Below are 17,125 nucleotides of genomic sequence, written 5' to 3'. Positions count from 1 at the left end.
AGCCCAAGATACCTGAAATGATTGAATTTGACATTCTCGTGAACCAAGAGTGTTTCATTGTCATGAGTACTGAAAATGGAACAATACACTTCTAACTTGCAGCTGCATAACAGATCTGTAAACATAGTACCAATTAGTAATGCAATATACAAAATCAAATTTCAGACTCCTATACCTTTTTCTCGATGGCAGGAATGAAATGAGTGCATTGCCAGGGTGGTGAGGGTCCTTGGTGATGCTGGTTGCCTTTTTGAGGCAGTGCCTCCTATAGATCTCTTCAATGATGGGGACGTCAGTACCTGTGATGGAGTGGGTTGTCCACCACAATTACATCATGGCAGCTACCGAAATTTTGAACTCCATACGTAAAGTGAAGAAAAAAAGTAGAAACCCATTACTTAATGTTCACTGTTAAATGCAATGACATTAAATTCTTATAAATGCTATTCTATATATGTGCAATATTCGGAGTCAACAATTAAATTCTGCTTCTCACAATTTTCCTGAGACTTTACTTTACCATTACATTAATTTATTACATTAAATTATGCTCTTTTAGTTGTGAAGTAACTATGAATTTGCTCTGAGTGATTTTTGGTACTTGTATAAGCTGGTCATGTGAAGAGTACCAAGGCTTTAGTTCGAAATAATTGTAAATCATCTTTATTTACATGTCATCAAATGAATCCTTTGATGAAATTACAATTGACTCGATAAAATTAACAATATTTCTGTTATAGCCGCCTTGACACAGGCACAGGTGTCATAACTCCAACTTCCAATAAATCAGACTTCAGAAATAGAAAATCAACTAAAATATATAATGCAGAATACAGAAACCTGGCATTGTGTGGATAATCTGGTTATAATGGATGATTTAAATAAACTGGTGTCTAATTCCTGAGTTATGATGTTATGTGACTATATTTCTTCCTAGCCTTCTACATGCTCAACCCATATAACCATATAACAATTACGGCACGGAAACAGGCCATCTCGGCCCTACAAGTCCGTGCCGAACAATTATTTTCCCTTAGTCCCACCTGCCTGCACTCATACCATAACCCTCCATTCCCTTCTCATCCATATGCCTATCCAATTTATTTTTAAATGATACCAATGAACCTGCCTCCACCACTTCCACTGGAAGCTCATTCCACACCGCTACCACTCTCTGAGTAAAGAGGTTCCCCCTCATGTTACCCCTAAACGTCTGTCCCTTAATTCTGAAGTAATGTCCTCTTGTTTGAATCTTCCCTATTCTCAAAGGGAAAAGCTTGATCACATCAACTCTGTCTATCCCTCTCATCATTTTAAAGACCTCTATCAAGTCCCCCCTTAACCTTCTGCGCTCCAGAGAATAAAGACCGAACTTATTCAACCTTTCTCTGTAACTTAGTTGTTGAAACCCAGGCAACATTCTAGTAAATCTCCTCTGTACTCTCTCTATTTTGTTGACATCCTTCCTATAATTGGGTGACCAAAATTGTACACCATACTCCAGATTTGGTCTCACCAATGCCTTGTACAATTTTAACATTACATCCCAGCTTCTATACTCAATGCTCTGATTTATAAAGGCTAGCATACCAAAAGCTTTCTTTACCACCCTATCTATTTGAGATTCCACCTTCAAGGAACTATGCACGGTTATTCCCAGATCCCTCTGTTCAACTGCACTCTTCAATTCCCTACCATTTACCATGTACGTCCTATTTTGATTTGTCCTGCCAAGGTGTAGCACCTCACATTTATCAGCATTAAACTCCATCTGCCATCTTTCAGCCCATTCTTCCAAATGGCCTAAATCACTCTGTAGACTTTGGAAATCCTCTTCATTATCCACAACACCCCCTATCTTGGTATCATCTGCATACTTACTAATCCAATTTACCACACCTTCATCCAGATCATTGATGTACATGACAAACAACAAAGGACCCAACACAGATCCCTGAGGCACCCCACTAGTCACCTGCCTCCAACCCGACAAACAGCCATCCACCATTACCCTCTGGCGTCTCCCATTCAGCCACTGTTGAATCCATCTTGCTACTCCTGCATTTATACCCAACAGTTGAACCTTCTTAACCAACCTTCCATGAGGAACCTTGTCAAAGGCCTTACTAAAGTCCATATAGACAACATCCACTGCTTTACCCTCGTCAATTTCCCTAGTAACCTCTTCAAAAAATTCAAGAAGATTAGTCAAACATGACCATGTGTTAAATGAGATCCTGTAATCGTTAGCCAACCATTATTCTCTTCAGATTTATTAATTGGTTGCTGTATTTAAACTTTTTAATCTATCTACAGCTTTTTACATATGTCTTACTTTTAGGTTGCTATGCTGTTGGAAATCTGGCGATCGATGAGAACAAGCAGATTGACTCCTACTCATCCACAAGCCTCGCATGCAATGCTACCAGAATCTCCTGCTATCAAAGACCTGCTTCGTCATGAAGTTCAGCTTCTGCTTTTAAACATTCAAAACAAAGCGCATAAAGAGGGCAGGTTGAGTAACAGATTTTGCATTTTTGGTTTGGGTTTGGTGTAGATCATTATTTAGTGTTCTCGGTGTCAGGATGTGCGATAATGTGTGAAAAATAAAAAAATGCTAGTGCCTTTTGCAGGGAGATAAAATCAGCAGAGGTTAGCTAAAAGGTAATTTCTAAAACTAAATCCATCAATGTTGAGATGTATTGAATTTGTTCAAATATTTGATTTCAAGTACCTTTGTGGTCAAAATTAATAATGATATAAATTGAATAATATAACAATGGACATAGGTTATTAATTACCAGGCAGAAGAACATGGTTCTCAATCTGTTAAGCTCCAGAAATCTAACAAGCTGACAGATTTTCTCGTGAGAGAAGACTTAAAGAAAAATATATAATTGCTTCAGCCTAGTAGTCTTTCTTCCATTTGATTTTATAATTAGAAAAGTAATCTGAGGCATTAAAGGGACTGGATTAAAGGTAACTTGAATTGAAATAAGTATCAATGGAAAATTGATTCAAGTAAAATGTATTTTAATAAAATTACTTAATACAGAACATAACAGTAAATAATGCATTTGACTATATGAATCCATTGAAATTTGTTCTTTTACATTATGAAAGCTATCTAATTTTCAAGGTGATTTTCATACTTACCTAAAATTTGCAAAACCTTCTAGCAACATTATTGGCCCTATTTAGTGTGTTGACTCCGCCCCTGGCTACTGGACCAAGTTTTGAACCTAAAAATTCCTTTCATAAACTGGGTGAGTGGAGAAAATGGTGCTGACCAGTCAAAAATTGATGGTAGACAAAACAGCTGGAGAAATTCAGCAGGTGAGGCAGCATCTATGAAGCGAAGGAATAGGCGACGTTTCGGGTCGAGACCCTTCTTCAGACTGATGTCAGGGGGCGGGAAAAGGAAAGGAAGAGGCGGAGACAGTTGGCTGTGGGAGAGCTGGGGAGGGGAGGGGAAGGAGGGAAAAAGCAAGGACTACCTGTAACCTGGTGCAGAGCAATTTTACACTGGTGTCTGGTTGTTCATGCTCTCATCAGTAAAATTCTTACTTACTTTCTCAGTGAGATGTGTGTTTTTTTGACATGAAAACTCCCCTAAGGATGCCAACAGTAGTGCAATGGGCAAATTTTCTTTTATTTTCAAATCTTACTGGTATGAAATGTTGAGTTATTTATAGAGAGAAAACATGATACATTTCAGTGAATTTCTTCATTTCCCTGAGATCTTGCTAATTTAAATGTCAACGGTCAAACCACATTCTTTGTTCTCACTGAGATCTGTAATATCCTGTATCTTCAGAACCAACATTATACATGTACTCTGCTTTGTCTATGGATGTTAATAGAGCAGCCATCTTCACCATCCCAGCCAGGTTGCTCCATCTGCTTATCTCTGTCACGCTTCAACATTCTAGAGCCAAGAATCAAGACTTGTTGACACGTGCACTGGCATCCTTACTTGCTGCATCTTTACCTTCACTTTAAACACAACAACATAACAAATAAATACACAATAAATTACCAGACCATGATAGTGCAAGCCAAAATACATAGTGCTACCTAAGTAGTGAAAAGTTGTATTAGTTTAATAATAATAATAATAATAATATCTTTTATTGTCATTGCACGTCAGTGCAACGAGATTTAGTGTGCAGCTCCACTGATGTGCAAGAAAGGTAAATAAATACAATACATAAATAAGCAAGCTGAATTGATTGACGTGACCATCTGAGGGAGACTGCCCAAAGGGGGTGGGTGGGGGGGCACTCATTAGGGCCGGTTCAGAGCCGCTATAGCTTTTGGGATAAAACTGTTCCTGAGTCTGGAGGTTCGGGCGTAGAAGGCCTTGTAACGTCTGCTGGAGGGAAGTAGTTGAAACAGACCGTGGCAGGGGTGTGATGAGTCCTTATGGATGCTGAGGGCCTTCCTGAGGCACCACGTGTGGTAGATGCCCTCCAAGGCTGGTAGCTCTGTCCCGATGATCCGCTGCGCTCTGTTGACGACGCGCTGAAGAGCTCTCCTCTCCGCCTCCGTGCAGCTGAGATACCACACAGAGATGCCATACGTTAGTGTGCTCTCTGTGGTGCAGCGGTAGAACGTTGTCAGCAGCTGTTGGGGCAGACCAGTCTTTTTTAATGTCCTCAGGAAGAACAGTCGTTGCTGTGCCTTCTTGACCAGCGCAGCGGTGTTTGTGGACCATGTGAGGTCTTCTGAAATGTGAGTGCCCAGAAACTTAAAGCTGGACACTCTCTCCACACTTTCCCCGTAAATGGAGATTGGGGCGTATTCTCCAGAATGGGACCTCCTGGAGTCAATAATCAGCTCCATGGTCTTGGAGGTGTTTAGTGCCAAGTTGTTATTGGCGCACCAGTCCGCCAGGTTCTGCACCTCCGCTCTGTAGTTTGTTTCATCACCGTTGGTGATCAGCCCAATCACTGTTGTGTCGTCTGCAAACTTCACGATGGTGTTGGTGTCGAATGCAGGGACACAGTCGTGAGTGAAGAGGGAGTAGAGCATGGGGCTTAGTACACAGCCCTGTGGTGTGCCGGTGCTCAGGGTGATGGTGGAGGACAGGTGCGGGCCCAGTCTCACTGCCTGCGGTCGCTCCGTGAGAAAGTTCAGGATCCAAGCGCATATCGGTGAGCTGAGGCCTAGCTGATGGAGTTTGGTGGTGAGCTTGGTGGGGATGACCGTATTGAATGCAGAGCTATAGTCAATGAAGAGCATCCTCACATATGTGCCCCTGTCTGTCCAGGTGAGTCAGGACAGTGTGAAGGGCCAGAGAGATGGCATCCTCTGTCGATCTATTTGCCCTGTATGCAAATTGTACAGGTTTGTAGCTTCATTGGCATCTGTATATTGCCGCTGCTGCGGGAGTAGATCTAAAAGTGAGATGGCGTAGAACTCATGTGAATGGTTGATGAATAATGGTGAACTAAAGGGCCCGTTTCCCTGCTGTGTCTCTAAATTCAAAGTTATTGACTTTTATCTCCTTGGGTTGACGATCACATCTGATTTATGCTGAAGCAAGAAAATATGGGAGAATAATAAGAAAGGTTAGCAGGAATATTGTAATTCTGAAAATTACAGCTTGCTAAAGTTGGCAACATTACTAATGGTTTACTGCACACACTGGAGCTCCAGCTATCTCAACCTATATGTTAAAGGCTGTTAATTTATATTACTAAATCTCTGATCTTGACCGCTTTTGGCCCACTGTGCTGCGATTTCCGACAGAATGCCGCCACCTACGGCCGTCATTTTTGGCCACCTCGCCCAGAGCCCCCCTCCGCCTTACGGGTGTGGAGGAATTTTCCCATCGATGACAAATCAGAGAGATATTAATGTTTTTAAAAAATTCACCATTCTCTCTGCTGCCCCTGCTGGAGGGAGGGGGAGGGACTATAAAACCAGGAAGTGGTGTGCCTCACTCACTCTCTGCAAGATGAATGAAGTCAAGGGTCACATCTCTCTGAGCTCTGAATAACACTGAACAAATGTCTACACAACCCTTAATGTGGTTTGAAAATGTAAATATGGTTTGTTTGAAGTAAAAAGGCACTGCCTGCAAATGGTTGTTTGGATGCTTTGGCTTGAAGTTGAAAGGCACTATTTACTGCAAATAGTGGCTTGGGAGCTTTGGCTTGAAGTTTTAAAAAATCACCATTCTCTCTGCTGCACCTGCTGGAGGGAGGGGGAGGGACCATAAAACCAGGGAGTGGTGTGCCTCACTCACTCTCTGCAAGATGGATGAAGCCAAGGGTCACGTCTCTCTGAGCTCTGAATGACACTGAACAAATGTCTACACAACTGTGAGTACCCTTAAAGGTACACAAAATTGCTGGAGGAACTCAGCGGGTGCAGCAGCATCTATGGAGCGGAGGAAATAGGCGACGTTTCGGGCCGAAACCCTTCTTCAGACTGATGGGGGGTGGGGAAAGAAAGAAGGAAAAAGGGGAAGAGGAGGAGCCCGAGGGCGGGCGGATGGGAGGGTGGGAGGAGACAGCTAGAGGGTGAAGGAAGGGGAGGGGACAGCACAGGCTAGCCAAATTGGGGGAATTCAATGTTGATGCCATAGGGGCGCAAGGACCCCAGACGGAATATGAGGTGCTGTTCCTCCAATTTCCGCTGTTGCTCACTCTGGCAATGGAGGAGACCCAGGACAGAGAGGTCGGATTGGGAATGGGAGGGGGAGTTGAAGTGCTGAGCCACCGGGAGGTCATGTAGGTTAAGGCGGACCGAGCGGAGGTGTTCGGCGAAACGGTCGCCCAACCTACGCTTGGTCTCACCGATGTAAATTAGCTGACATCTAGAGCAGCGGATGCAGTAGATGAGGTTGGAGGAGATACAGGTGAACCTTTGTCGCACCTGGAACGACTGCTTGGGACCTTGAATGGAGTCGAGGGGGGAGGTGAAGGGACAGGTGTTGCATTTCTTGCGGTTGCAACGGAAAGTGCCCGGGGAGGGGGTGGTGCGGGAGGGAAGGGAAGAATTGACGAGGGAGTTGCGGAGGGAGCGGTCTTTGCGGAAGGCAGACATGGGGGGAGATGGGAAGATGTGGCGAGTGGTGGGGTCACGTTGGAGGTGGCGGAAATGGCGGAGGATTATGTGTTGTATTTGCCGGCTGGTGGGGTGAAAGGTGAGGACCAGAGGGACTCTGCCCTTGTTGCGTGTGCGGGGATGGGGAGAGAGAGCAGTGTTACGGGGTATGGATGAGACCCTGGTGTGAGCCTCATCTATGGTGGCGGAGGGGAATCCCCGTTCCCTGAAGAACGAGGACATTTCCGATGCCCTGGTATGAAATGTCTCATCCTGGGAACAGATGCGGCGTAGGCGGAGGAATTGGGAGTAAGGGATGGAGTCTTTACAGGGGGCAGGGTGGGAAGACGTGTAGTCCAGATAGCCATGTGAGTCAGTGGGTTTATAATGTATGTCGGTCAGGAGTCTGTCCCCTGCGATGGAGATGGTGAGGTCAAGGAATGGTAGGGAAGTGTCGGAAATCGTCCAGGTGTATTGGAGTGCCGGATGGAAGTTGGTGGTGAAGTGGATGAAGTCAGTCAGTTGTGTGTGGGTGCAGGAGGTGGCACCAAAGCAGTCGTCAATGTACCCTTAATGTGAGTACCCTTAATGTGGTTTGAAAATGAAAATATGGTTTTTTTGAAGTAAAAAGGCACTGCCTGCAAATGGTTGTTTTGGGTGCTTTGGCTTGAAGTTGAAAGGCACTACTTACTGCAAATGGTGGCTTGGGAGCTTTGGCTTGAAGTTGAAAGGCACTACTTACTGCAAATGGTGGCTTGGGTGCTTTGGCTTGAAGTTGAAAGGCACTACTTACTGCACATGGTGGCTTGGGTGATTTGGCTTGAAGTTGAAAGGCATTACTTACTGCAAATGGTGGCTTGGGTGCTTTGGCGTGAAGTTGAAAGGCACTACTTACTGCAAATGGTGGCTTGGGTGCTTTGGCTTGAGGTTGGAAGGCATTACTTACTGCAAATGGTGGCTTGGGTGCTTTGCTTGAAATTGAAAGGCACTAATTGCAAATGGTGGCTTGGGTGCTTTGGCTTGAAGTTGAAAGGCACTACTTACTGCAAATGGTGGCGGGTGATTTGGCTTGAAGTTGAAAGGCACTTCTTATTGCAAATGGTGGCTTGGGTGCTTTGGCTTGAGGTTGAAAGGCACTACTTACTGCAAATGGTGGCATGAAGTTGAAAGGCACTACTTACTGCAAATGGTGGCTTGGGTGCTTTGGCTTGAAGTTGAAAGGCACTACTTACTGCACATGGTGGCTTGAGTGCTTTGGCTTGAAGTTGAAAGTCACTACTTACTGCAAATGGTGGCTTGGGTGCTTTGCTTGAAGTTGAAAGGCACTACTTACTGCAAATGGTGGCTCGGGTGCTTTGACTTGAGGTTAAAAGGCACTACTTACTGCAAATGGTGGCTTGGGTGCTTTGCTTGAAGTTGAAAGGCACTACTTACTGCAAATGGTGGCTTGGGTGCTTTGGCTTGAAGTTGAAAGGCACTACTTACTGCAAATGATGGCTTGGGTGATTTGGCTTGAAGGTGAAAGGCACTTCTTACTGCAAATGGTGGCTTGGGTGCTTTGGCTTGAAGTTGAAAGGCACTTCTTACTGCAAATGGTGGCTTGGGTGCTTTGGCTTGAAGTTGAAAGGCACTACTTGCTGCAAATTGTGGCATGAGGTTGAAAGGCACTACTTACTGCAAATGGTGGCTTGGGTGCTTTGGCTTGAGGTTGAAATGCACTATTTACTGCAAATGGTGGCTTGGGAGCTTTGGTTTAAAGTTGAAAGGAACTACTTACTGCAAATTGTGGCTTGGGTGTTTTGGCTTGTAGTTGAAAGGCACTACTTACTTCAAATGGTGGCTTGGGTGTTTTGGCTTGAAGTTGACAGGCACTACTTACTGCAAATGTGCCTTCTTGACCAGCGCAGCGGTGTTTGTGGACCATGTGAGGTCTTCTGAAATGTGAGTGCCCAGAAACTTAAAGCTGGACACTCTCTCCACACTTTCCCCGTAAATGGAGATTGGGGCGTATTCTCCAGAATGGGACCTCCTGAAGTCAATAATCAGCTCCTTGGTCTTGGAGGTGTTTAGTGCCAAGTTGTTATTGGCGCACCAGTCCGCCAGGTTCTGCACCTCCGCTCTGTAGTTTGTTTCATCACCGTTGATGATCAGCCCAATCACTGTTGTGTCGTCTGCAAACTTCACGATGGTGTTGGTGTCGAATGCAGGGACACAGTCGTGAGTGAAGAGGGAGTAGAGCATGGGGCTTAGTACACAACCCTGTGGTGTGCCGGTGCTCAGGGTGATGGTGGAGGACAGGTGCGGGCCCAGTCTCACTGCCTGCGGTCGCTCCGTGAGAAAGTTCAGGATCCAAGCGCATATCGGTGAGCTGAGGCCTAGCTGGTGGAGTTTGGTGGTGAGCTTGGTAGGGATGACCGTATTGAATGCAGAGCTATAGTCAATGAAGAGCATCCTCACATACGTGCCCTGTCTGTCCAGGTGAGTCAGGACAGTGTGAAGGGCCAGAGAGATGGCATCCTCTGTCGATCTATTTGCCCTGTATGCAAATTGATGGGAGTCCAGTGAGGCAGGGATGCTGGATTTAATATGGGAGAGGACCAGCCTTTCGAAGCACTTCATAGGGATTGGAGTCAGGGCAACCGGCCGGTAGTCGTTGAGGTTGATGATTTTGGACTTTTTCGGCACCGGCACTATGGTGGCTGTTTTCAGGCACTTGGGGACCGTTGCCAGAGATAGAGATAGATTGAAGATTCTCGTGAATACCTCCGCCAGCTGTCCAGCACAGTCCTTTAATACTCTTCCCTGGACTCCATCCGGGCCTGCAGCCTTGCGTGGATTGATCCTACTCAGAGCGCACTGTACCTCCTGAGTGCTCAGTGTTAAGGCCTGTCCCTCCGCAATGGCCGGGGTTATTCCACACCTGGTGGTGTTGCCAGTTTCGAACCGGGCAAAGAAGGTGTTTAGTTCGTTGGCCAGTGTGATATCACCGTGGGGGCAGGCGGGGCTGCTCTTGTAGTCAGTGATGTCCCTGACACCCTGCCACATGCTTCTGGTGTCCGCGGTATTGAAGTGGTCTTCTACCCTTTGCCTGTGGATGACTTTGGCCTTTTTTATGCCTCTGTTCAGGTTCGACCTGGCCGCACTGTAAGCAGAAGTGTCCCTGGATTTAAAGGCGTTGTTGCGTGCCCTTAGCAGATCCTGAACCTCCTTGTTCATCCAGGGTTTCCGGTTTGGGAACATCTCTATTTTCTTGTCCACTGTGACAGTCTCCACACAGCAGTTGATGTAGGAGAGTACAGTGGATGTGTACTCCTCCAAGTCTATCTCTGTACCACTGGTAGCCTGTTGTGCAAACAGGTCCTAGTCGGTGCGATCAAAGCAGTCCTAGAGTTGTAGGGTGGCGTCCTCGGGCCATATTTTGACCGTCATTGCAGGTTTGGTCTTGCGGATGAGGGGTCTGTATGCAGGCAGTAGAAACAGTGAGAGGTGATCGGATTGTCCCAGGGATGGGTGGGGGAGAGCCATTGATGCTGAGGTTGGGTTGTGGTTTGGCTTGTGCAGAATGGTTCAAGAGCCTGATGGTTGATGGTAAGAAGCTGTTCTTGAACGTGGAGGTAATGGTTCTCAGGTTCCTGTAATTTCTTCCTGATGGTAGCTGCTCCCTGCTTCACTGTTTCGTTCTGTACTAGGAGAATTTATGCAAACTTTATATTTGCGAAAATACGTCATTTACCTTTTGTTCAGACCATAGGGCAGGTGTGGATATTTGTTTGTTTCTTAGACTTTCCCAAAGTCTAGACATGTTTGCATTGCACTCATATCCTTTGTGACCACCTTGGCAATCTGAGCTTAGGATAGGTTCCATGCATAAAGAATATGCCTTCAGTCTGTTCCTCAGTCGGTACTGTTCCTCACTACCTCGCCATCTTAGAAGCTATTTCCCATCTCTCCTTTCATTAGAGAATTCACTCGCAATATTTGACATCGCTGTAAGAGGGTTTTTTTCTTTTAGCTTATGCTTTACCAAGAACTGGCTGCAGAAGTGACAATGCAGGCAGCTGTGAGAATTTGTAATAGATCAATAGAGAACACTGTATTTATTGAAAAGTAACATTGCACAGGAAAAGCCTACTATTCTGCAAAGATCCTCTGCTATAGGATCTTTGCTATTCTGTTCAGTGAACCTCAGGAGACATTGTGATTTTTATGTGACTTTCACAAGCATTGTGTATTCTGAACATGAACAGGTGATGTTAACCAATGTACTGCTAGTGTTCATGCAAATCAACACTTCACATATTCCTTTAGTATATTTGAACAGGGACTTAACCTTTGTGACATGCTGTATTTTCAATAGGCATAGAAACATAGACATAGAAAATAGTTGCAGTAGGTCATTCGGCCCTTCGAGCCAGCACCGCCATTCAATATGATCATAGCTGATTGTCCAAAATCAGTATCCCATTCCGGCTTTTTCCCCGTAACCCTTAATTCCCTTAGCCCTAAGAGCTAAATCTAACTCCCTCTTGAAAGCATCCAGTGAATTGCCCCCCGCTGGCTTCTGTGACAGAGAATTCCACAGATTCACAATTGGCTGGGTGAATTATTTTTCCCCTCATCTCAGTCCTAAATGGCCTACCCCCTATTCTTAAAACGTGACCCCTGATTCTGGACTCCCCCAACATTGGGAACATTTTTCCTGCATCTTCCCAATCTAAGAATTTTATAAGGTTCTACAACCTTTGGGTTGTATAGAGTTTTATAGGGTTCTCATCCTTCTAAATTCCAGCAAATACAAGCCCAGTCGACCAATTCTTTCATCATATGTCAGTCCCGCCATCCTGGGAATTAACATGGTGAAGCTACGCTGCACTCACTCAATAGCAATAATGTCCTTCCTCAAATTAGGAGATCAAAATGACACACAATTGGCAACAATCATAAATAATAACATTTCTTTACTCTTCCATCATTTAGATGAGGGGATTAATAGTAGCCAAATTGAGTTTTATTCTACAGTTAACCTTCAGTATATATGGTTTTCCATTCTGAGGATTTGGTCTGTTAACTTTGAACTTAAAACATGTATATAGACATAAAATTAAGTGACAACTGTGATGAATATGACTATGGTGATTTTGGTATAGATATCTAAATAGATGACCAATTGTTCTGGAAATGGTTCAGATATGCTTCTGTCAATTAAAATAATTTCCAAAAAGAAGTGTTGTTACACTTAAAAGGGTTTGAAGTTTTCAAAGGTTTGAATATCTCAGCTGGGGTGAGAAAGGGTGTGGAAAAAGTAGAGTCTAATAAGTTTTGTTGCTTATTCATAACTATTGACTTTCAAAAAGCTTGGGATAGTAGATGAGTTATATTTTGTGCCAATAATAATAATAATAATAATACATTTTATTTATGGGCGCCTTTCAAGAGTCTCAAGGACACCTTACAAAAATTGAGCATGTATAGGAAAAACATGTAAGGGGAATGAAATAAATAGTAGAGACATGACTAGTACACAAAGTAAAGACAGAATTCAATACAAAACACAGCATGAGGCAATTAATGCACAGATGAAAAGGGACGGGGACGTGGGGCTAAGGATAGGCAGAGGTGAAGAGATGGGTCTTGAGGCGGGACTGGAAGATGGGGAGGGACACGGAATTGCGGATCAGTTGGGGGAGGGAGTTCCAGAGCCTGGGAGCTGCCCTGGAGAAGGCTCTGTCCCCAAAACTGCGGAGGTTGGACTTGTGGATGGAGAGGAGACCGGCTGATGTGGATCTGAGGGACCGTGAGGGTTGGTAGGGGGAGAGGAGGTCAGTGAGATATGTGGGGGCCAGATGGTGGAGGGCTTTGTAGGCGAGGACCAGGATTTTGTAGGTGATCCGGTGGGAGATGGGAAGCCAGTGAAGTTTTTTGAGGACTGGAGTGATGTGATGCCAGGATTTGGTGTGGGTGATGAGTCGGGCGGCTGCGTTCTGGACCAGTTGGAGTCGGTTGATGTAGGTGGAGCTGATGCCAAGGAGAAGTGAGTTGCAATAGTCCAGTCGGGAGGAGATGAAGGCATGGATGAGTCTTTCAGCAGCAGGCGGTGTGAGAGAGGGTCTGAGTTTGGCGATGTTGCGGAGATGAAAGAAGGAGGTTTTAATGACATGGCGGATGTGAGGCTCAAGGGAGAGGGTGGAATCAAAGATCACGCCAAGGTTGCGGGCCTGGGGAGATGGGGAGACAGTGGTGCCGTCGATGGTGAGAGTGGGGTTATTGATTTTGCTGAGTGTGGCTTTGGAGCCTATGAGGAGGAATTCTGTCTTATCGCTGTTGAGTTTGAGGAAATTATGTTGCATCCAGGTTTTTATAGCTGACAAACAGGAGTTGATATGGGAGAGGGGGGGGTTGTGGGGGGATTTGGTGCCAAGGTAAATCTGGGTGTCATCAGCGTAACAGTGGAAGTCCAGATTGAAGTGGCGGAGTATCTGACCAAGGGGGAGGATGTAGATGATGAAGAGGAGGGGGCCGAGTACGGAGCCTTGGGGAACGCCTTGAGTGACTGCGGCTGTAGCAGAGGTGTGGTTGTGGAGAGAGATGAAGTGGGATCTGTTGGAAAGGTAGGAACGGAGCCAGCTGAGTGCAGAGCCTTCAATGCCGAGGTCCTTGAGTCTGGTGAGCAGGATGTTATGGTTCACTGTATCGAAGGCTGCCAATGTCTTGATGAAAACACTTTCTTTGTTTTAGAAATGAGAGTGATGCTCTTTCATCATACAATCCTGACATTGTCAGTTTTGCACTTGGACATAATAAAGTAAATGCAGAGAGTATGAAAGACAAATGGATTGTACTGAAAAGCTCTCAAACAAACAGCAACTGTGAAATTGAAAGGTTAGTACAAAAATATATATATATTTGCAAATTATTACACATTACATTCAATATTAGTCAAACTTGCATAAAATGTTGTTTCATAAGACAGCAAATGTTGCTTATCCAATATCTGAGAAATACCTAATAACCTGACCTGAACCCAGCAGAACCTGACGGTATATGTTAGATTTGGGGTTAGGTGGAGTTCGTGTCCTGCCAAAACATTTCAGTCCGGGGTAAGTCAGTACAGGTCCACCATTGTTGGTTCCAGAGCCTTTACGAATTATCAGTTTTGCTGGTCCAACAGAGGTCCCGTCCTCCAAGAGGAGTCCAATGGTACCAGAACGGTCCATCTAAGCAGCCGAGGACCCAAGATAACGGCCTGCGAATTCGGCCTCGGAAGTCGGCTATGGGAACAGATCTTCCGGATCAGGCCGCACTTGAGTTCTAGAGCCCGGCTGCAGGGGACAAATTTGACCCGTTGATCGGCCATAGAAGTCGGCTATAGGAATGGATTTGCCTGCTCCGGCCGGGCCAGAGTGCCAGAACCTCAGTGCAAGGGGCTGATGCGCAAGTCCCGATCGCCGAACTCGGCCTGGGGGTCACGGCCGTTGCAGTCCGGATCCGCCCCCACTCCTACTCCCAGAGCGGAGCCAAGAAAATTGAAGATGGACACAAAATGCAGGAGTAACTCAGCGGGACCGGAAGCATTTCTGGAGAGAAGCAATGGGTGACGTTTCGGGTCAAGACCCTTCTTTTCAGACTGAAGGAAAGTCTCAACACGAAACGTCACCCATTGCTTCTCTCCAGAGATGCTGCCGGTCCCGTTGAGTTACTCCAGCTTTGTGTCCATCTTCAAATGACGTCACGCACTCCAGAGGGCTGCAGACGAATGAAGTCGCGCGCGACCTTCGCGGGATGGTTCAACACGTAAGTGGGACAGGGGCTTTACAGCTTCACGTCGTAAAGGGATAGTGATCCAGTATGTCTAAAGCTCAGCCACAAGAGGGCGAAGTGGAGCAGGATTCAGGAAAAGAAAGAAGAACCATTAAACTCACTGACAAAGGCCAGGTATTGTTCATGCAAAGATGTCAGAAGTCAAGTAACATGAGATGTAAACAAGCTGACAAGTTAATTGAAAAGCTGAAGGAACTCATGAAATCAGATGAAAATACGAAGGAAGTACTATCTATCTAACCTGGTTCAATTAACTGAGCTCTACTATGGTCAGAAAATACCACGAGTCATTGCTAGAAATACCAATGCCTGAAAAGGAGCTTGAAAGGCAATAATAGTGGTTTCAAAAAAGAATGGAATCTTTTAATGGTTTTATACAAGATGTAGATGGTTTTCTGAAATTGGACAACAAACTACACACTCTATAGTTGGAAATGCAATACAACAAAGTGTCGTAGCCACAGAAGAAATTGGACCTGAAGACAGTATTTCAAATGTCACAAAAAGAAGATCTAGCCACAAATTGAATTCTTCACATTGTGCATCTTCAAGGGTTTCTGCTCGTATGGAAGCTCAGGTAGATATAGCTGTTCTCTTGGAACAGGCTGCCGCCCTGGACAGAAAGCACAAGCTTGAGGCACAAGAAGAACAGTTGAAAAGAGAAAAGGAACAGCAGGAATTAAAGATGGAGATGGCAGTAGCCAATGCAAGGACCAATATACTTGAGTCCAAGGGTTCAAGTAGCAGCTCAAGAGTATCTCACGGATGAGCTCTTTTATGGAAAAAGGTGCTGCTAAAAGGGAAGCAGCAGCTAAATTAAATCTACAGGCAGATGAATACTGGCCTGATCAAGTGCAACAAAGACAGAATGTGTTGATGGGAACCGAAACTTCCTTCCAGCAACAGATTGGTAGACCAAAACAACTCTTGAGCCACCTGCTAGGGCTCGTGTTAAGACCCATCTAACTCAACACTCTTTTCAGATGCAAAATGTACAGACTCATATGAGTAAGGGGCCTGTTAGCACTACTCCCTCTGCTGAATGATGGATACCAACGTGAAATCTGGAACTTAATGAAGAAGCAAAATGAGATTGCTGCTTTTCTAACTTAACAAAATCTCTCTTCTACCTTACCTCCAAGAGACATTTGTGTTTATGATGATGACCCTTTGCAGTATGAAGTTTTCATTACGGCATTTGAGAAAGGAGTGGAAAGAAAAATTACTGATACGAGTGATTGCTTGCATTTTCTACAGCAATACACAAGTGTATCCAAAGGAGCTAGTCCACAGTTGCCGACCTTTCCCTCCAGCCAAGAGCAATCAAAAGGCAAAAGCTTTGCTTAAAGAATATTTTGGTAATAAACATAAGATTGCCAATGCATACATGGCCAAGGCTTTTGCTTGGTCAGCGATCAAGCCAGAGGATGTGAAGGCATTGCATGCGCTCTCGCTGTTTCTTAGAGGTTGTTGCAATGCTATGGAACATCTCACCTATATGGAGGAAATGAATGTTGCTACCAATATGAAGACTATCCTTCTAAAATTGCCTTACAGGCTTAGAGACAAGTGGAGGGATAGTGCATGTTGGATACGGAAAGAGCATGGATGTCGAGCTAAGTTTCCAGATCTGGTGGATTTCATGGAGTGGCAAGTGGAGATAATGTCAGATCCACTTTTTGGAAACATTCAGGATTCTAGACCAACTGCCATTGTCAAAGGTTCTACTTTTGCTAAAACAAGAGAAAGATCAGGACCGAAAGGGAAGAGTTTTGCAACAACTGTAATACCTGTAGAAACCGCAGTGCAAGGAAATCCAACAACAGGTGGAGCGGGAAGAGATGCGTCTACCATCTCGTCCAGAGCTCCCAGGCTCTGGAACTCCCTCCCCCAACTGATCCGCAATTCCGTGTCCCTCACCATCTTCCAGTCCCGCCTCAATACCCATCTCTTCACCTCTGCCTATCCTTAGCCCCACGTCCCCCTCCCTTTTCATCTGTGCTTGAATTGCCTCATATTGTGTTTTGAACTGAATTCTGTCTTTAATTTGTGTACTAGTCATGTCTCTACTATTTATTTCATTCCCTTACATGTTTTTCCTCTACTTGCTAATTGTTTGTAAGGTGTCCTTGAGACTCTTGAAAGGCGCCCATAAATAACATTTATTATTATTATTATTACCATTAATACTCAAGGTTCTTGTTTGTTTTGTAATAAAAGTGGTCACACATTAGGGAGGTGTCTACTGATC

At 44.9% G+C, this 17,125-nt stretch overlaps 1 protein-coding gene across 1 annotated transcript in view; it reads left to right on the top strand.

The window, feature by feature from the left end:
- Window positions 1-17,125, top strand: part of LOC116977869 (coiled-coil domain-containing protein 24-like) — a 50,923-nt gene that overhangs the window by 15,340 nt on the left and 18,458 nt on the right. The window contains exons 3-4 of the mRNA XM_033028724.1: window positions 2,342-2,514; window positions 13,792-13,935. Of these exons, the coding sequence (XP_032884615.1) occupies window positions 2,342-2,514; window positions 13,792-13,935 (317 nt within the window). The remainder of the gene's footprint in view (window positions 1-2,341; window positions 2,515-13,791; window positions 13,936-17,125) is intronic.

Source organism: Amblyraja radiata, chromosome 10 (genome assembly GCF_010909765.2).
Source record: "Amblyraja radiata isolate CabotCenter1 chromosome 10, sAmbRad1.1.pri, whole genome shotgun sequence".
Taxonomy (NCBI): Eukaryota; Metazoa; Chordata; class Chondrichthyes; order Rajiformes; family Rajidae; genus Amblyraja; species Amblyraja radiata.
The sequence above is the reverse complement of the archived record's forward strand: the minus strand, read 5'-3'. Positions and strand labels throughout refer to the sequence as shown.